The following is a 21,211-nucleotide window of genomic DNA, read 5'->3' as shown; positions in this document are numbered from 1 at the left end:
CTGCCTAATCTTTTCCCCCTCATTTTTCTGCAATAATTCTATTTCATTGAAATTGAATTTAAATATTAGTTCCATTTGCTTAACTTTAAAAACTTATTCACAGTGGTACAATAGAAGTTAGAAGTACAATTGTGGGATTTCTTAACAATGGTGTAGGTAAGTGTTTTGTTGCACAGATCATCCTTACATTTGCAGTGAATTGAAAGTTCTCAAGAACAAAAAGACCATTCTTCTCCTTCCAATGAGGTGGCATATTTTCTGCAAAGTATGTTCATTCAGGACTTGGTGGGTTCCCCATGTTTTATTGCATTTTTATTTCCAACGCTTCTCCAATCAAGCTCAGAGCCAGAAAAAAAAGTGCTGTTTGGTCAAGTATTATCTTCTCTCATTCTTGATTGTCTCCAGGAATTTACAACTTCCTCATTAGGAAAATAATTTAATTTTTTCCATCTCCTTTTATCCCCTCTCTGCCTTCTACTACCTCCACCCATCCCCCTCTACCCCTACAATCACCACACTGTAGTCCATGTCCATGAGTTCTCCCCTTTTTTTTTTCCCTTTTTTACTCAATCCCTCCACCCTACCCTCTGCACACACACAGAGCTGTCTGCTTTCTCTCTATCTATGAGTTTGTCTCTATTTTGCTTGGCAGGTCAGTTTGTTCATTAAATCCCACGTATGGGTGAAATCATATGGTACTTGTCTTTTTCTGACTGGCTTATTTCACTTAGCATAATGTCCTCCAGGTCCATCCATGCTGTCGCAAAGGGTTAAATGTTCTTCTTTTTACAGCAGAGTAGTATTCCTTGGTGTAAACGTACCACAGCTTTTTTATCCACTCATCTACGGCTGGACACTTGGACTGTTTTCAGATCATGGCTATTGCAAATAACGCTGCAATGAACAAGGTTATATATGTTTTTTGAATTAGTGTTTTGGGTTTCTTCATATCAATTCCCAGAAGAGGAATCCCTGGGTCCTAAGGCAGCTCCATGTGTAATTTTGTGCAACTTCCTTATTTTGGATAACGTTTGATGAGACAAAGAATTTCAAGGTGGAAATTTCCAGTATCTCTGTGTGTATGCACACGTTTATATCTTAGCCCTCCTCACCCTTGGAAACCGGGGAAATTAGTCTCTAAATATTTCTTTCCTTTACTTCTGCCCTCCTGTCACCCCTTTGCTATTATGACTGAAGCTCTGACTCACTAAGAATAATTTGCACTCTTGAATTATTGACAAATGACTCTCCAAGGACATTCATGTCTTTTCATTTACTGGAATACCCAATTCAGGACAAAGTACCTTGTTACAAGGAAAGACCTGAACTTTTATATGCAATAGAAAATATCTGCATGTGTTTTAACAGAAGCTCCTGGACCCAGAAATGGAGCCCTCTGCCCCCTCCCAAAATATGAAACTTTAAGTTGATTTCAGTTATGCTCTCTATTCTCAATAAACTGACAGAGAAAATTTCCTGGACTCAAAAAGTCTGGTGGGTACCACATGTAGATTTGCTCTTATAAATCAATTCTAGAGCTTTCTCCTCCACATCACCTCTGAACCTCCGAGTAGCAATCTTGCTACTTTGTATTTCTGGGGCCCCAGTATTGTGCTGGACCATCAGTGGAGCAGATATGTATCCATGGGAAAGTCTGAGTGGTCTCAAGACTTAAGAAACTTCAGCCTGTAGGAAAATCCAAGGACAATGTATGGATACCTAGGGCCATTACCCAATGGTGATCATAAGTTTCTTCATTTGGGGTCCTGAGATCTTCATTAGAATAAACATGTGGCATGCACTCATCAATATTATCTTTCATTTTGCTTATTGACGCTGTGCAGTCGTTAACCTGACTGCTAATCTCTTTAGACTGTCCAAGCTTAGGTCTGTTCTTCATCTCAGCACCCACAGCCTGTATTTCCCTCTGCTGTGCAATGTATGCTCCCAATTCAGGTAACTCATCTCTCTCCCTGGGGCAGGATTTGGGACAATTAATTTCCTTAGTGTTGCTTTGTCACTAAGACTGTACAGGTCGATTCTTAGACCCTGTAATAGGGTTTCCAGAGAAACAAAATCAATAGGATGTACATGTAGATAGATCCTTCAGGCATTCAATTGGATGAACGAGGCCCACCTACATTATGGAGGGTAATCTGCTTTATTCAGTGAACTAGTTTAAATATTAATCTCATCTAAAATATGCCTTTATAGCAACACTGAGACAAGTGTTTGGCTAAATATCTAGGTTCTGTGGTCTAGCCAATTTGATACATAAAATTAATTATCACAGACACTAAGTGTTTTCTCTTAACCCTGAGAATATTGGAAACAATAATAATGCTCACGTCATTTTTATGTTATAGGACAAAAACTAATTCAGAGTAGAAGCACAAATGGTAATTATATTTATCCTAAACAGCTGTAATGCCAAGTGGTCATCTTTAACCAAAGCAATAGTATTTATATTTAATGTGGGTCATAAGTCCATTTTTAATGCTCAGTGTATTATAGGAAAGCTAAAGTAAACTGATGATGTGTCAAAAGTGGCACAGTGCCTTCTACGGAGCAATGCCAAAAACTTCTTTTAAGAAACAGAGGAGAAGTTTAAGAGTCCCTGATCTGAAAAGATAGTGTAACTAATGGTGAGGAGAGCCAGGGGAACGGTGTGGGTGTAGAACTCTTGCAGTATCAGAGCAAAATGGGAAAGTGGATGTTGTTTCTAGAGAGGATAAAAAAGGTAGTCCTACCAATGAGCGAGGGATATCCTGGGTTGATTGCATCTAAGTGGGAAGGGCCAAGTGTCCTCATTCACCTGTTGACAGCCTCAGAGGACTATCCTCCCCTGTCCTTACTCAAGAGAAAAAGGAGGTATTAGTGTTTCCTCATTTGTTTCCAACAAAGTCATTAAAACTTGTGTCACTTCATATCTCAAAGAGGTTTAATGTTACTGGGCTGAGAACTCACAGGATCTTCACTTCGCCATGTTCTGATCCTTTTTCAGAAGTGTGGTTACTATTAGGTCCCATGATCTTAGTTACATGTTTTCCTCTAAAACATGCATACCTACAACAGCTTTTAAGTGATCTGCTCATCATGGACTCATTTTCCTCCCAGTCAATTCCCAATATTCCTCCTCACAATGTCCCAAGACACACATGTCCTATTTAATTCACCTGACTGTGTAATTTCTCCTACAGTGGACTTGATATTGAATTCACTCAACACTCTTTTGAATGTTTCCATTTCTGCGGATCAGAGACAAGAGACAATTAGGGACCATCTGATGTTTAGGAATGTATATTCGTGTAATTTTTCTGCTTTGGATGTCTTGGGAAGCAAAAATTTCTCCTTGGGGAAATACTATTGGGAAGTTGATGTATCCAGAAAGATAGCCTGGACCCTTGAGGTACACAGTAAAACAAGTAACCTCAATAGAAAATAAAGCTCTGGGTTTGTTTTCAACCCAAATGTAAATTATCTAAATGTTTACTCCAGAGTCAAACCTGAAAATGGCTACTGGGTTGTATGTAGGGCTGCAGAATGAATCTGAGTACAGTGGCTTTGAGGACTCTTCCACCGCTGATCCCAGGGTCTTGACTCTTTTCATGGATTTCCCTCCCCGTCAAGTTGGGGCTTTCCTGGACTATGAAGCAGGCACTGTCTCATTTTTAATGTCACAAACCATGGGTCACTTGTCCACAAGTTCTCTAAATGTTACTTTTGTCAGGCTGCTTATCTGTATTTTAATCCTCAGAACTCTTCAGGCCCTGTGATGCTGTGTCAACCTTGCCCCTGAACCTTTTCCTTCCCTCACCCATTTCTTGTAGTGCTACTTGTCCTGAGGCTCACCTCATGCACCTGAGTTCATCTGCAGTATCTGACTCTTCCTTCCTTCCTTCCTTCCTTCCTTCCTTCCTTCCTTCCTTCCTTCCTTCCTTCCTTCCTTCCTTCCTTCTCTCTCTCTCTCTCTCTCTCTCTCTCTCTCTCTCTCTTTCTTTCTTTCTTTCTTTCTTTCTTTCTTTCTTTCTTTCTTTCTTCTTTCTTTTCTTTCCTCTCTCTCTCTCTCTCTCTCTCTCTCTCTCTCTCTCTCTCTCTCTCTCTCTCTTTAGAATGACTTTGTATTGATTAGTTTTCTAGGGTTCCCCTAACAGTGTATCACAGACAAGGTGACTTACCAGAAATAGGAGAGAGAGATTGGGTTTAACTCTGAATATAATACAGAAAATTGGGGATTTATAGTCAAGGAGCAAGGTCAGAGGTTGGTGAATGAAAGATTACTAAGAAGTAGGGTAATTCTTTGCTAAACTCACCTAACAGAATTTTTGCTGAAGGCAGGCCAGGGTTATAAGATATTGAGGGTGGTCAGAACAGGGGTGAGAAATTTTCATTAAACTGAGCCAATAGGATTTTGGCTAAAAGTGGACAATGCAGAAATGGACACCAGAAGCCTAGAAGTCATGACTCAATGAGAAGAAAGTTCAGAGGAGCTTGACTAAAGTTTGGTCAAGGAGAGAATCTTTGTCCCCACCCAGGCCCTTGCCCAAACTGGGCCATGGGTGGTTGTCTTCCGGACCCTACAAGGTCTATTGTGATGGGACCCCACTGCTGAATATATTATCACTATTGATAAATCATCCATGTACATTTGCTGGCCTTTGTCCCCAAGCCATGATGGAAATTGCTGCAGAGAGACATTTTCTTGGGACATATGGAGGACTGTGAGCCTACCTGATTGCCCGGCTATTGCTATTGGCCTGGCTGTTTGATTGGGCCTCTGGAAAACCTCAGACTGGGATAAAAAAACAAGCCCTCCTGTGGAGAAATCATATTGGGATAAAAGTCAGTTCTGCTCCTAAGGTTTTTGTTATCCATATGGATGCTCACCAGAGAAGCCCCTATGTTTGGCCATGGAAATGCAATCAATGAGCAGACCATGCTTGTCAATTAAATGTGGAGACTAAAGTGTCCTCCACTATAGAGCAAAAGACATGGGACCAATCACCTGAATTCATGAGAGGACAGCCCTTGAAAATGTGGACACTCTCAGATTGGGCCTTCACACACGGACATGTTGCTAGATCTTTGAACATTGTCAAGGGTTAAGTTTAAGGATGATGATTGTGAAATTATGGAAACACAAATATGTTTAATTCAGAAGCGGCTTCTATCATGACCTCGCGTACTTACTAGGATGATGAATCTAAGAGTTGAGTGCTGCCCCACATACGTGGTAGAAGGTTGACAGAGAAAGGGTAAGCAAAATACATGTAAAGGAGTGCCTGAAATGATGAATTATAGACTTTAACTTAGACCAAGAAGAATGCAAAGACACCTGGGCACTGAATGAATAGTGAAAAATTCACTTCACCAGAGAACTCAAGGTTGTTGAAGAGCAAATTAGGAATAACTGAACCATAGAATTGGATAGCTGCAAAGTAGAATGTCTAAATGTGTGAGTTATGAGGCTAGTCAATTTTGGATTACAATACCTCCAAGATATGGCCCTGGAATTGGGTGGCTGACTTTCAGTCACAAAATAAAATCATCCAGGATGATGCGCTATTTTGAGGAAAACATTTTGGATAGGTGAGTGACAGGATGTTAAATTTGCTATAGCTAGATATGTGTTTTCACAGAACCAAGAGAACTAGAAGGAAGTCTGTGGAAAATAATTTTTAAAAGATGTAAATTTATTTATGTACTTATTTATTTAAAATTAGAGTGCCAAGAAGAGACATCCAAATATGACATGTTCATTAAAGTGTGTTCCTTTTACTAGTACAAAGTATCTTTTGCTTCATTTAATATTTTAATTTAATTTTCTTTTTTCTGATTTTTACTTTGCTAGGCTTCTTTCTTTATATTTACTTATTTATTATTAAATTTATTAGGGTGATATTGGTTAATAAGATCATATAAGTTCCAAGTGTACATTTCTATGATACATGATCTCTATATTGCATTGTGTGCCCACCACTCAAAGTCAGATCATCTTCTCTGACCATATGCTTGGCCCCTTTACCCTCTACTACCCCCCTGACCTTCCCCTTGGTAACCACCATACTGTGGTCTGTGCCTAGGAGTTTCAGTTTTATATCCCACCATTATATTTAAATTTGTCTGAAGTACACTTGTCTATCATTTCTTAAATCTCTTCTGGATAATTTTGTTTTAAGTCTTTGCCATGTGAGCAACATATAATAAGATTTTATTTTAAAAGACTTCAGTGATACCTATGCTTTTCTAATTAACAAAGTTCAAACACTCTATATTTGTATCTAAGGGATGTGCTTGATTCTATGATGCTAATTTGTTTCATACAGTCAGTTTTCTGTTCCCTTTATGTGACTTAATTTTATATCAGTTGCTACCCATATGTCATATACATACCATGTGCCACATACTCTAGAAAATGTTGGTTATATGCGTAGGAGTCTAGGAAAAGACTCCTTGCATTTGATCCTCAGCTTTACCATTTTCTCACTGTGTGATCTTTGACAAACTACTTAACATCTCTGTGTCTCAGTTTCTACATCTTTAGAACATGTATAACATTCTTACCTATTTCATAGGGTTGAGAGGATTATAGAAGTGATTTCATGTAGAGCTTTATATTTGTGTAGTATGTTAAAAGTTCTCAAAAACGATGAACTCTTGCTATGGAGGTTGTTTATTTGCTTTTATCTTGACCTGGAATTTAAAATATATAAATTCTACATTTCTCCCACCAGGGGTCACCTCTGTATTGATCAAAAACACATTGGAACCAGTTTCCTCATTAAATCCTAAGCCTGGGCTGGAGGCTGAACTGCATATCCTTTCTCATCTTACCTTCCCTGCTGAGTTATCACACATCTCAGGCTCAGAGAACATTCTGGTCTGCAAATCCTAAGGCCCTATCGTGTCAGGATATCAGGAAAATCACTGCAACTAAGGTACGGTTGGTGTGTTGGACAAATTACAGTTTCAGTGTTGTTTTCCCTTACACCCTTCTCTAGATTCCCTGCCAGTTCTCAATTCCTGGCCTCTCAGTGTGCTGAGGCAGTCAGAGATGTGGCACAGCACCTTAAACAGGATTGGCTGTGGCATTTAATGATCTTGGCTCTGCCAGTTACTAAATATGAAACCTTAGGTAAGATCATCTTTTAGAATTTCAGTTTCTGTTAAAAAAACAAACAAAAATGAAGGAGGTAAAAATACATACCTTAGAAGATTGTTCTAAATAAAATAATACTTTATAAGAGCCTGGCACATAAAAGTCTATAATTATTAATTATCTCCTTTTTTCCCCAATTGTGCCCTGTTTTCCTTAGTTCTTTCTATCTCTGTATGTGGTTAGATTACTTTTCTCTATACTTGCAGCAACAACTTAAACTCAGTTATTAAAATGGGAATAGCATTTTATATAGTTTGAAGAAGATTCCAGAGCGACTGAGTGATTCATACCCAGAGTACTGGATCTGGGGAATCTTTCCTAAAGAGATGAGCACAATAAGCATTGCTCTTAATAGCCATGGGAGTTTCTTTCTTGACGGATAGAAAAGAGGAGACCTGGCCCTAAGGAGAGAGTGGAGGAAGAATTACCATGCAATTTTCTCATGGTCATTATACTCAATTTGTTTTTAGGATACAGAAGCTATTCATCAGATCTCAATAGCCATTTACTGTCCTATTTAATTTGTCAGTCCTTATATAACTTTGAGAGGTAGGAATTAGATGATCACATTTTTATAGAAAACTTGTCCAAAGTCTTTTATCTAGTAAGTGAGAGCATGAACTTGAAACCTAGGTGATGTGATACGCACACATACACTCATGACGACACACCCACAGGCACACTAGCTCACAACCAAAAATGCACCCTGAGGCAATGCTAACACACATGCATGGGCAGGGTTAATGTAAGCTTCTTTATACTCTTCCCTTGAGGGTAGGAAGAGAGGACATCAGGGTCCCTCAAGCCCTTATTATCTACCTCTTCCCCAAGCTGAGCAGTGACCAGAGGAAAGATAAATGAGCAGGGAATCAACCTCTCAGTCCCTTCCTTTCCCCTCCACTTATTTCTTTGTTTGGTGTGCCTGCCCCTCTTGCAGATTCACTGTGTGCTGGTCAGCTCAATCTTTCTTCTCTCTTTGGCCCTATTCCGGGATTAGGTGAGTCCTGGCTGTTTGAACAGATGTGGTTGGGACTCAGATTTGGAATGAAGGAGGAGGAAATGAATAGCTCTGGGCTTCATTTTCTTTTCTTTTCTTTTTAATTTTTTAAAAAATATATCTTTATTGATTTCAGAGAGAGGAAAGGAGAGGGAGAGAGAGAGAGATAGAAACATCAATGATGAGAGAGTCATTGATCGGCTGCAGCCCGCAACCCGGGCATGTGCCCTGACCGGGAATCGAACCCCGATCGCCAAGGATCCTAGGTCGATGCTCAGCCGCAGAGCCACGCCCGGCCGGGCATGAGCTTCATTTTCTAAGAGCCATGAGCTAAGCACTTTAGCTTTCTCTCCTGAGCAACTCCTAACTTTAATCCAAGGTCATGATCTCCAGTACTTGCATATATGCTCCATCGAATGGACCCCAAAAGATGAAAATAAATGGTCAGTTATACAATGGGTTAAGAATGACCATTGTAAGTGGTGTTCAGGCAATTTCAGTATCAGACGTGTGACAAGAACCCATGGCCCTAACCTAAAGAATGGAGTTAAGTGTGTGGGTTTCTATGTGCCCTGGGGTGCTCTTATTAGTTTTTATGCACCTGCCTATTTTGATTCTCTTTTTTACTCTGTGGTATGACTGCTAGTAATAACACTGATGATATAAAATGTAATCTAATAAAAAGAAGTAAAAAATTTACATCCTTATTATGTGTCAGGTACTACACTAAAGAGTGGTTTTGGAGAGTGCCTTATTTTATCTTAATAATAACTGCAAAAATTAGAGATATTAGGCCCTTTTAGAAAATGAGGAACCCAAGGATCATATAGTTCAAGTAAACTTGCCCAAGTTCCAAGTTCACACAGCTAGTAAATTACGGAATCAGTATTCAAGTGCCTATTTTTCTGGTGCCAGAGCACATACTCTATGCCAATATTTAATAAGATACTGTGGGCTTGTGTGTGTGTGTGTGTGTGTGTGTGTGTGTGTATCTACCATAATACCATAATCACATTTAATAAAAATAATACTAATTACTTTATATCATCCAATACCTACTTCATATTTAAATTTTCCCAATTATACATTATTTTTCTTTTATACCTGGTTTGTTTAATCAGAATCCAGTCAAGAATTACATTTGGTTGTTCATTCTCTTAAAGTTGTTTTAATGTATAAAGACATTTCTTCATTTAAGCTCCAACTCTTTTTTTTTTAATGTCATTGACTTAATGCAAAGATCAGGCTGTCTTGTAGATTGCCCAGCATTGTGAATTTGTTATAGAATCACAAGTCTCAGAGTTGATTTTCTTTATGTGTGCCCATGTTTGTTTGTAAATGCTTTTGAATGACTGTATAAACATTTATTGTGTCTGAGTGCATAAAAATATAAAAGCTAGAGAAGACCTTTACTCACATGTGTATAAAAGAAGGATCACCTCAGACAAGCTGGAAGAGCTGTTATTCAAAATATATGATTTTAGGGGGCTGATGCCGTACATTGTTGGAGTACATAAGCATCAGAGAAGGGAGGTTTCAACATGAAGGCTGAACAACTCAATCAGATCTCTGCTGTTGGCAATAGGTGAGCTCTGGGCTTCCAGTGGACAAGAGAGCCAAAATGAAGCTAAGATATTCAGTAGATGGGGGCTAGACTATCTGGTCCACTGTCTGAACTCTGGACTGTGTTCCCAGAACCTAAGCCATATGAATTATGAAGACACATTAGAGGAGTGTTTGTGTTACTATAAGAAAAGTGTTTTTATTTATAGATAAAGAAAAGGAGAGATAAAAAAAAAGAGCATCTTGTTTCTCATTTGGCAAAAGCAGAAGAAAATAAATATTGGTCTGCTAGATGTAAGGTATTGGGCCTAAGGATAAGATAAAAAGTGGGGGTAGAGATAAGGTTGAAGGGGAGTTATGTCCTTGTCAAGTTTGGAATCTGAGGTATATGGCCATCACAAGCTTCCTCTTAGTTCTGGTCTTGGGAGTTCCTGGCCTTGCTATATGCTTTGTTATCTGTAGGTTATAAAAAGCGTCCTATGTACACACATTAGTAGAGAAGAAAGAGGTATATTGGAACCTAGTCTTTAAAAGAAAAATTCTTCTAGTAAAGGTTTTGAGAAGCTGCAAAGCAAATGGCAGTGCCAAATTACAAAATCCAATACTAAAATATTTTGTTTATATTTTCGTTGGTGTGTGTGCAGTGCATCTGTGTGTCTGCTATGTGCATGTGTGCATATGTGCTTGCATGTGTGTGTGTGAGAGAGAGAGAGGGGAGGAAGAAGGAGAGGGGAAGGGGAGTCTATATTTGTGTAAAATAATGTGAGGGTAAATATATGATGGTAAAATGTATGATAGAATGTAAATATAGATCACAGTATGTTTGCGGTTGTAAGTATTAAGTATGCGTGTATATCTGAGAAAGTATGTTCATTGGGAACCTATTGTCTATCTAACAGAATATGTGTTGACAAGGAAACAATCTTACTTTTGTACAGAAACCTTGACTAATAGTGTCATAAGTCTAAAAGATTAGATTATTATACAGTTGCATAGTGCGCAATGTTCTGGAAAACAATTTTTTATTTTTATTTTTTTTGCAGGAGCAAGAGCTCACAAACTTCAGTTATAGGAAATTTTTCTAATTTAAAATGGAATAATCCACACAGTGTAGGAACTCAGCTAGTGTTTGTTAAGCTGACTTAGGTTTTTGGATGGCAATAAAGGGTTGCTGACCTCACAAATCTAAGAGCCACCGCCACCAGGTAGTTATGAGTAATTGCCCTGAGGCAGAGATTGATAATTCCACAATGATAGAACAAGTAGATCTTAACCAATAATGTCCATAAAGTCATGTAAACTATAATCGACCAAACTATGGAAAAGTATATTCTGTAGTTTGTTAACTTGTATTAGGAGCATACTGAATAATGAAAAGAGTGACCGTAACCAATCTTGAAGGTTGCCTGGGAAAAGGCTGTTTAAATCAGCAGAAAAAAGATATTCTTTTTCATGTAGAACAACTGTACATTCCAAATACATCTAAGACAATCCCTGTTTATGCACATTACCTACCACTGTTATAATATCAACTTTTATTCACTTCAAAAATTCCTATTTTGGATGATAAATTATATGATAAGTTTCTCTTTAAGAATCAATAATGGTGAACTGTTGGAGGTGAGAGTGACTCAAGTGATCCTAACTATTGTCTACCACCCTCTGTCCTCAGGACCTGGGCCACTTTGGTCTGCCATGGTTGTTTTCAATATGAGCAGTTACAGCCCAGGACCCTTCATCCTGGTGGGGATTCCAGGCCTGGAGCAATTCCATGTGTGGATTGGGATTCCCTTCTGTATCATCTATATTGTGGCTGTGGTGGGAAACTGCATTCTTCTCTACCTCATCGTGGTGGAGCGCAACCTTCACGAGCCCATGTTCTTCTTTCTCTCCATGCTGGCGATGACTGACTTCATCTTGTCCACAGCCGGTGTTCCTAAAACACTCAGTATCTTTTGGCTTGGGGCTCGAGAAATCACATTCCCAGGGTGCCTTACACAAATGTTCTTCCTCCACTATAGCTTTGTCCTGGATTCAGCCATCCTGATGGCCATGGCATTTGATCGCTATGTGGCCATCTGTTCTCCCCTGAGATACACCACTATCTTGACTCCAAAGACCATCATCAAGATTGCTGTGGGCATCTCTTTTCGAAGCTTTTGCATCATCTTGCCGGATGTATTCTTGCTCACACGCCTGCCATTCTGTCGGACACGCATCATACCCCACACATACTGTGAACATATAGGTGTTGCCCGGCTGGCCTGTGCTGATATCTCCATCAACATCTGGTATGGCTTTTGTGTCCCCATCATGACCGTCATCTCAGATGTGATTCTCATTGCAATTTCTTACACTCTCATTCTCTGTGCTGTTTTTCACCTCCCTTCCAGAGATGCCCGCCAGAAGGCTCTTGGCACTTGTGGTTCTCATGTCTGTGTCATTCTCATGTTTTATACACCTGCCTTTTTCTCCATCCTTGCCCATCGCTTTGGACATAATGTTTCCCGCACTTTCCACATCATGTTTGCCAACCTCTACATAGTTATTCCACCTGCACTCAACCCCATTGTCTATGGAGTAAAGACCAAGCAGATCAGAGATAAGGTCATACTTTTGTTTTCTACCAAAGGTTCAGAATAATGCACAATGGAAAAGCTAGGATAAGTTTATAGTGTATATTAATGTAGCAAGAATAAAAAAAGCAAATGCTATGGAAAGTAAGAACTTCCTGCAGGTACTTTTGCATACCAGGAAAATGGCATGATCTCTATGAAAGAAATGATTCTATGTAGAAAAATTCCTTGACAAGTTGTTTGCTTGTGGAAATTCTCCAGGATATGATCAAGAAAAAGGAGATGAAAATAGAGAGCTGAGTTGCTCTAAATGGAAAAAAACACAATAAAAATTTGAAAATTGAGATTTACAGCTTTGGAGAGAGAAAAATGTGCTGAGACAGAGATACTGAAGAACAGAGACTAAAAATATCAATCAGGAATTTCTTATTTAGGGGATTAGTAAATGGATTTAAGACATTTATAATAATATTTGACTCTAATTATTTTCCATATTGTGTTTCACTATAATTCCCTTTAAATGTCCCACCCCCTTGCACACAAAACATTTTTAGTACAATTCTGCTATAAGCAATGAGTTCTATCAGCAGTGTTGTAATGGAAACGAGAGAAATAGTATATTTATCAATGCCAGGGGTGTTGGCACTGGTGCTGGGAGAGGAGAGTAGCTTCCAGGTTCCAAGGTACATTGAGGATGTGAGTTCCTCAGTAGGACATGACCCCTGGAAATATCTGGATATCTAGGAAAAGCACTGGACTTCTCTTTGTGGGGGCTAAAAAAACTTTGGCCGCCTTCCACGTTATACATAGATGAGACTTCAAGCTAGTTCATTTGAACACTGAAGTTAAAAATGCATCCCATTGTCCGGAGGACTAGTGGAGCTCTTATCTACAGAATGTATTTCCTTGATTGCAAGAGAGAGTCCATTAGAAAACACACACTTCTCCAGCGAGGAAGGGGGTCAGGAGGGCAGCACTACAATAAAATAACATTCACTGTAAGATACATCCAAATGTCACAAGCGTTAGAACTGAGCAAATACTATACGTTGTGATCAAAGAAAGATATAGAGTCTTGCCAATAAATTTTTAAAAATGCATTTATTTGGAAATTATTTATTGAGTAGATACTATATTCCAAACATTATTCTAAGTATTCAGAATATTAGGTTAATAATAACAAAAGAGGGTCTGCTCTGCTTCTGTAGAGCTTATATTCTGGGAAGAGTAACAAATAAGAAGCAAGAAAAAAAATACATTCATTGTTTTAAAACAGTAATATAACCAATAAAAAATAAAACTGATGAACTAAAACTGGATGGAGAGGACAATGGCAAAGAGGATAGGGAACACAGAGACCCTGGGCTGGAAACAGCATGACATGCATTAAGGACAGAAGAGAGGCTGGTGTGTCCAGAACAGAGTGAGGAGGGGATATGAGGTGAGGGATGCAGAGGAGCAGGAACAGATCTTGTGGTACTGGAATAATCCAGATTTCACTCTTGGAAGAAGTAACTGAAGCCCACAGAGTAAAAATGACTTTTCCAAGGTAGACAGTAAGGAAGTCATAAATGTGGAGCTAGAATGGAATCTCTAACCTCCTCAAGTTCTGTGATGTTCCTTCCCATTGAACACAGCCTCACTCTCGTAAAACCAGACTCCACAGGAGGGAAAAAAATATCCCAGCCTGTTTTTATTGTTTTTGTGAACTCTAGTTGTCTTAAATTAAGTCACATTCGACTAATTGAGGATTCTGCTTTCTGTGCCAACTTCCTAAAAATGTTCACAAACATCGTAAGAGGTTATCTCTTATTCTCTTCTGGTTATTTCTATCTTGCTGAAAATGTGAATTGGCTAACAGCTGATATTTTAAAAAGTTTACTGAAGGAATAATTAGAAATAGAGCCTGAGCCCAAATAATTTAAAAGTACATAAACCTTTCATCCTGGTAGAAACTCAAACCCATGATTATTCACTGACATGCAAGCTTAGTGACCTAGAAAAACAACAAAGGAAGAGATTGTCTCCTGCACTGTCTCCATTTCCTCCTCCCACCCTCTGTCTTTGGCCCAGTTATCCATTATTATTTTCCTACCCTTCCCAGGAGAGTCCATCTATTTCTATGGCTTTATGGACTCTTTGCTGGTCACTCTATATCTCAGTTTTTATGTGTGATCTTCCTTATAAATTTCAGTGTCTGCTTTCCTAGCTTAGGGAATTGGTACTAGGATTAAAAGAATATAGATGAATATGCTTTTCAGATTTTAAAATACTATTCTAATGTTAGCTTTCATTTAGTATATTTACTAATTACCACTGCCATTCTCATCTAGGACCCATCATGTTTAAAACTGAGCTCATCATTATCATTTAAAGTTCTCCCACCCCACAGCATAAGAAATATAGTCAATATTATTGTAATAATTATGTATGGTACCCACTAGACTTATTGAGGTGATCATTGTAATTATATAAATATAATCACTATGTTATACACCTAAAATTAATATAATATTGTACATCAAATGTAATTGAAAAAAACCTAATAAAATAAAATAAAATGCTCCCTCTCCTTTACTGTTTATGGGAGGAGATTAAGCTCAGCTATGCTCTTCCCTCAAGTTCAAATTTACTACCCTAGCTTCCAATGACTCCTTTTGATGAGACTGGTTGCAAATATTCTTTCCCATTGTCAGACCATGAATGAAATTACATGTTTTGGTTTGGATTAAAAGAGAATGATTACACAAAAATCAGCACATAATTTTCTCTCTCATAAATTACCTCACCCTATGTCATTTCCTTTTTGTGAATTTCACATCTCTTATATGAGATAGGAGCTATTAAGACCCTATTAATAATGGGTTGACTTATCTTCTCATCCTAAGAATTTAGAACTCTATTCTATAAAAAGTAGGGATCAATGAATATGTTCCCCTCTTGCAGACTTCCCTCACTTAACCATTCTTTAGGTCTTCAGCCATACCCATGCTGCCATCTCATTTGCCCCCATTTTGGTCAGATACTTACGCCTTGTACCTAGGCCAGTTATTGCATACATGCTTGATGTCATATGCTAATGACAATAACATATAGTTATTGTGTTCAGAAGAATAACGTGGGGGTTATTTAAAACGAGTAAGGAAACAGACTTACAATGTGTGCCTTGGAAGAAAAGAAACAGTTGAAGGTTTTTGTCCTGTATCTGACATTTTGAACCTATATTATTAAAATGAATTTATAAATAATTTATGTCATAATTTTAGTCCAGGAACATTCACAAAGCACCTGTTAAATAGAAGTAAATGCATCCAATGGGGAGTAGAGATGTGAAGCAAGTACGCATGCCGTGAGTGATCAAGAGGTTTATAGCTGAGCCCAAGGAGGAAGTCACACATGTGGATGCTTTATTCAGATTATTTTATGGCTTTGCAAGGATTGGGGTAGGATTCTAAGGAAGCCAACTCAACCATCTCTTGGAGTCAAGGAAAGTTTTCTGGAAGAGTTCATCTCTGTGATTGTCTAGAATAACACAAAAACTTTGAACCCCAAGAATAAAGGGGAACAGAACCTCTCACCAGAGGGAATTGCCTGAGACTAAGTGAGAAACCATGTGTTTCAAAGATCTGCAAGTCTAGGTTGATGGGGGAAATTATCTCTAGGTACGGGTTGGACAGTGAGAAATGTGGGAGCTCATAAACCAGTCTTCAGCAGATGTAGGGAACTGATTGAAATATCAGTAAGTAAAGTTTTCCAACTGTCTCATAGCTTGATGCTACTGTTGGCATTTGAAAGCTAATAATTAATCACACATTCTCTACTTCCTCTTGCAAACTAATTGCAACATAGGCATAGGAGTAAGATGGATATAAAAATATCAGCTTTATTTCTGATAGTATTTAATTCAAGAATGTGATATTACTGTATATTCATATTGGCTTCCTATTAATATATATGTGTATATGTATATATATCCTTCCTATTACTTTATTTCCAAGCCTTAACTTTGGAGGTTTGGAGGACACATTGAAGAGTGGGTGAAGATTCATAGAACAATCATACTAGCTCATTTTGTTCTGCAGAAGGCAGCCATTGCATGACAAATGTGTATATACATATATGTGTACATATGCAGAGAAAGGCCTCTAGATAAGTTCTTCTCAAACTATCAATGAGGAAGGACCACTTTTATTTACAAAAACTATAGATTAATACTTTCATAAAATACAATAAAATAAATAACTAGAAAACTAAAATTTAAAAATAACTCTAGAACATATAAATCTTATTTCTATTACTATATTCAAAAGGCATAAAATATTCAAAAGGGCACAACCAAGGTCTGTGCCCTTGACTGGGAATCGAATCTGAGACCCTTCAGTCTGGGGGCTGACACTCTAATCACTCAGCCAAACCAGCTAGGACAATAATCCCATCATTTAAAGACCATTTATTTTTATCTTTTATTTAACATGAGGCAAACAAAACTATATTTTATTATTTATCCTCAATGCTTCATTAGCAGCCAGTTCCAACAATTTATCATATACTTTTACAGTTAAATTCAAATGATATTTCTTTTTAATCATCTTAGAATATGGTGTTTTCTTTTTTAATTGATATTTTAGAGAGAGAAAGGGGGAGAGAATGAAAGAGAGAGAGAGAAATATCAATTGGTTGCCTGCCGCACGCTCCCTGACCAGGGAATAAACCTGCAACCTAGGTATGTGCCCTGACCAAGAATCAAACCAGCCACCTTTTGCTGTACCAGATGATGCTCCAACCAACTGAGCTACCTGGCCAGGGCTAAATGATCTTTCAATGAAAGAAATAGAGTCTAAGTCTTTGTATTTCTATGCATGAATTTTGTATTGATGGAAAATAAAATTTAAAACATTCTACTAAATTTGTAAGGTGTTTGGTGATAACTTTTTGCAAATAAGCTCATCACTATTTTATTAAAAACTATTCTTATTTTATGAATTATGTCATAATATTCTGTAGAAACTCTGATCTTCCAAACTTCTTTTATATTTACCTCTAAAACTTTTCCACTACTGAAAAATATGTGCATGAAAGTATTAAGAATATAAAGAATACCAAATATAGTCAAATAAGAGAATCTGGCAGTCCAATTTATACCCTTAAGAAGTTGGGTTAAAAAGGGTTATTATTTTCCAGAAACACTAAAAGTTCATCCCATAGTTTAAACATCTCAATAGAGCTTTTCCCCATAATAACCATCATTCTTCATCAGGCAGTAACTGTTCTTTTTGGTCACTTCTTATGCTATCACACAATAAAGAGAATAATCTTAAATTTAACTTATTACTTTTTTTATAATTCTGCATTCTTACTATAGCACTAAACATATTTTCAGTTTAGCTCACTGTTATTTTTCATTGCAAGCTTTTTGGTTTATATTCTGATGTAAGCTCCTTAATCTTGGTAGCTTATTGCAGATTTATCTGTACCAATCACTGTTCCATCCAAACATACTTTTACACCAAACTTAAGCTCTAAACTACATAGGTTGATATTATATCCTTCATAATTTTATATACAGTTCAGAGTCAGTTGGGTTTGTCAGAAAAAGTATTGAGAATAAGCAGAAATGAGAAAAATATAACCTTGAACCACGTTTCCCTCCCATGCCTACTGCCTCCAGAATCAGGGTGGGGACCACATATTCTGTTTAAAGCAAGGTTCAAAGTGATTGATCTATTCACTCCAAATAATATAACAAACCTAGACTGCTGTCTGAGTCCATTTCTTGACCTCTTTTTCCTATGCTTTCTTTTTCCCATAATACTTCCAGATGCATTTAACATGTTCTTTGGTGTTCTACTCTTTCCTGGAGGGAATGCCTTTTCCCTCAGGTCCTTTAGGCAGGACACAATATGTGAGCCACCCTGAGCAGAATGGCCCTGAGGAGCCAGAGCCCCCCTGAGAAGGATCAACAGAAAAAGTAGAGGGAGGTGATGAGCTCTGGCTTGGAACCTCATGGAGAGGAGGTAGCAGATGGTGGCAGACAAGTCTCAGGCTATGGCTGGTTCCTGCAGGTCACCACCAGTGGCCCCAGAAACTCATACCAGGAAAAAGGAGTGTGAATGGAGTCAGAATGAGGACTCCCTCAGAATAGGAGTGGAAACCTAGGAGCAAGGAGACTGCCCAAATCTGTGTGAGTGGTCAAGCCAGCATCTCCTGTCAAGAAGAAAATTGTTCCCAGCCAAGCGTGGCTCAGCAGTTGAGTGTCAACCTAGGATCCAGGAGATAGGGGTCCGATTCCCAGTCAGGGCACATGCCTGGGTTGCGGGCTGCAGCCGATCAATGACTCTCTCATCATTGATGTTTCTATCTCTGTCTCTTCCTCTCCCTTCCTCACTCTGAAATCAATAAAGATACATTTTAAAAAAGCAAAAGCAAATTGTTGTCAACTGAGGAGCAAGGTGAAAATTCCAGGAGAGAAACCTGTCCTGGACTGGGATCCAGATCTTGTTCCTGGTCCTAGCCTTATGTGACTTTATCTGTTCTATACATCAGTTTCCTGATCATAGACGGGGTGCACCACAGTGTGACACCTTTGAAGTGCATCACCATTGAGGAGAAGCTCCTGGACTCCAAGCCATAGCTCAGAGACAGTCCTGTGCCTAGGAGCTCAGGGAGGGTAGAAAACCTACCTTCCTTCTCCCTCAATGTGTCCTTTGCTGAACTCCTGACCTACAGAGGAAGCTGAGCGGAGGTGGGCTTGGAGATGAGGCAAGGAGGGCCAAGTAAACAGGTGGGCGATGAGAAGGGTGCAGCTGTGCCTGCAGAGAACCAAACACAGAATGGAGGCTGAGGCTGGAGGGTGGGAAGTGGGTCTTGGCTTTCTTCTCCCTGTCACTTAGCCCATGGGAGGAAACGGAAGGAGCAAAGTACGGGCTGTGAACATGGGGAAAGCGGAGAGTTGTTCCTGGAATTCTACCAAGAGGAAGTGTGCTAGTAGGGCCCCCACTCTGAGCACAGGACTTGCTTACTGGGCCCCTGCTCAGGTACAGCTGTGCTTACCCTGTGGTTTTGGAAGAGGCATTCTCAGGCCCTGAGGAATTTCACATATCCTCCTTCTTTTGTAAAAGCTGGGCCTGCCCTGTTGGCCCTGGCAGAACCTTCCCAGGGTTCAAAGGAGCCCACAAGGGCTCCCATTGTGGGATAGGCCCCATGACTCGGTGAAGTCTCATCCTTCAGAAGGAAGCTCTGGTTTCTAAACCAATAAGACTTCCATGTAGAAAACTCTAGCCTGGTTTGTTACCTGAGCCTACTCTGCAAGAGTCAAAATGTGGGGATGTGAGGGAAAGCGCAGGAGGGAGTGCACATAAGGCTGGAGCACATGCAGACCGTGGGAAGCTTGATGGCTTCACCCAGGGCCAGAGACCCTATTCTCTGTTCACTTGCCCCAGGTTCTTTGGCCCCCAGGGTCAGGTTAAAATACCAGATGCTATGTCTCATGAAGTTCAAGGACATAAGTGGTCTTTACGTGGAGCATGGAAAGCCTTCTTCCAGGCTGCTTTTTACCCACTTAAACCCAGGTAAGGTCCTCTTACCTCCACCATCTAAACCTGATCATCAGTTGCACTTTTATTGTGGCACCTGACCCCAGTTGCTTTTACTGAAGCTCAACCCGGACACTCTGCTATGCCTTCAGTGCAATCAGAATTTTCCCAGACTGAGTTCTGTACAGCCCACGGGTTTCCCCACAGATAAAGGACAGAAGAAAAAGAGCCACAAAGCTGAGTTAGGACATGAATATCTATACTGGCCAGTAGAAGAACTAAGTTTTATGACACAAGTACATAGAGATACGGTGCATCGAAGCTGGAGGGAGGGATGTCAGAGGACATGGGCAGCTGGGAGAAAGTACTGGAGAGTCTAAGAGGATTGTAACATTGCAAAGAGTGTGTCTAAGCTATTAAAGTAGCTTCTGGAAAAGGAACTTGGAAGAGGAACTTTTTCACTCCATTTACTGACAGGTGTTCAGTAAATAGCCATTGTGTATTCCCTTCCCCTGCTTTACCTCTCCCCCAGAGTGGAGGGAGCACAGAGGCTGTATGGCAGTTGGAGGGGTTAGGCTTAGTTAACATGACTGACACCCACTGGGACGGTCATCAAGAAAAGCACACTTCGATGTCTCCATGAGCCTGAGCTGAGGAGGAGACATTCCATCCAGAGAAGACAGTCTGAAGAGCATGGTCTTTAGCCAAATGAGTATTGGTACAAATCCTGGTTCTATTTCCCATATGTGTGACCTAGAGTAAAACTGTTAACCTCTCAGAAGCTAAATTCCTTGATCCATCTTATGGGAACATTAGCAAACACACAGACTGTTAGAATATCTATAGGTCAAGCTCTGGCTGGGTAGCTCAGTTGGTTAGATCGTCATCCCAATACGCCAAGGTTGCAGGTTTGATCCCGTCGGGGCACACACAAGAGTCAACCAATGAATGCATAAACAAGTAGAACAGCAAATCGATGTCTTTCTCCCTCTTTTTCTCTGTCTAAAAAAAAAAAAGAGAGAAAAGAAAATCTGTAGGTCAGCATATGCAAAATTCTTAAAACTCTCTGGCATAAAGACAGCTCTCAGTAAATGCTACAGCATCCTAAGCCCTGATCCCAACCCCCACCAATCTAAAAATCTTTGTAGAAACATTTATACCCTGCAGGAACAGTCAGGTGGGACCAGGAGATGGAGCTAGATCCCACATTGCCTGCTTTCCACCAGACTGTGCTCATCTCTGGGCTCCTCTTTGTGTTGCTGGGAATAAATGCCAGGACTGCAAGCTTTGCATGCCTGGCTTTCTGTGCCGGTGTGCCTGCTGTAGATGGCCACTCTGGCACCCATGTACCAGCTGCTGGGGCTCCTGACAGCCATTGACCTGG

General features: G+C 39.5%; 1 protein-coding gene and 1 pseudogene across 2 annotated transcripts; both read left to right on the top strand.

Moving 5' to 3' along the window:
* Window positions 1-3,142: 3,142 nt before the first annotated feature.
* LOC308565026 (E3 ubiquitin-protein ligase TRIM22 pseudogene) lies at window positions 3,143-3,799 on the top strand (annotated as a pseudogene). The gene has a single exon. The product of its transcript is annotated as an E3 ubiquitin-protein ligase TRIM22 pseudogene (transcript).
* A 7,483-nt stretch (window positions 3,800-11,282) lies between these two features.
* On the top strand, window positions 11,283-12,362 carry LOC308565112 (olfactory receptor 52H1; the record flags this gene model as incomplete). Its single annotated transcript, XM_081153922.1, has 1 exon — window positions 11,283-12,362. The coding sequence occupies one exon, from the start codon at window positions 11,283-11,285 to the stop codon at window positions 12,360-12,362; it is 1,080 nt and encodes a 359-aa protein (XP_081010048.1).
* Between the last annotated feature and the right edge of the window lie 8,849 nt (window positions 12,363-21,211).

The sequence above is a fragment of the Miniopterus schreibersii genome, assembly GCF_964146895.1.
Source record: "Miniopterus schreibersii genome assembly, chromosome: 12".
In the NCBI taxonomy this organism is placed as follows: domain Eukaryota; kingdom Metazoa; phylum Chordata; class Mammalia; order Chiroptera; family Miniopteridae; genus Miniopterus; species Miniopterus schreibersii.
Note: the sequence above shows the minus strand (reverse complement) of the source record. Positions and strands in the feature narration are given on the sequence as shown.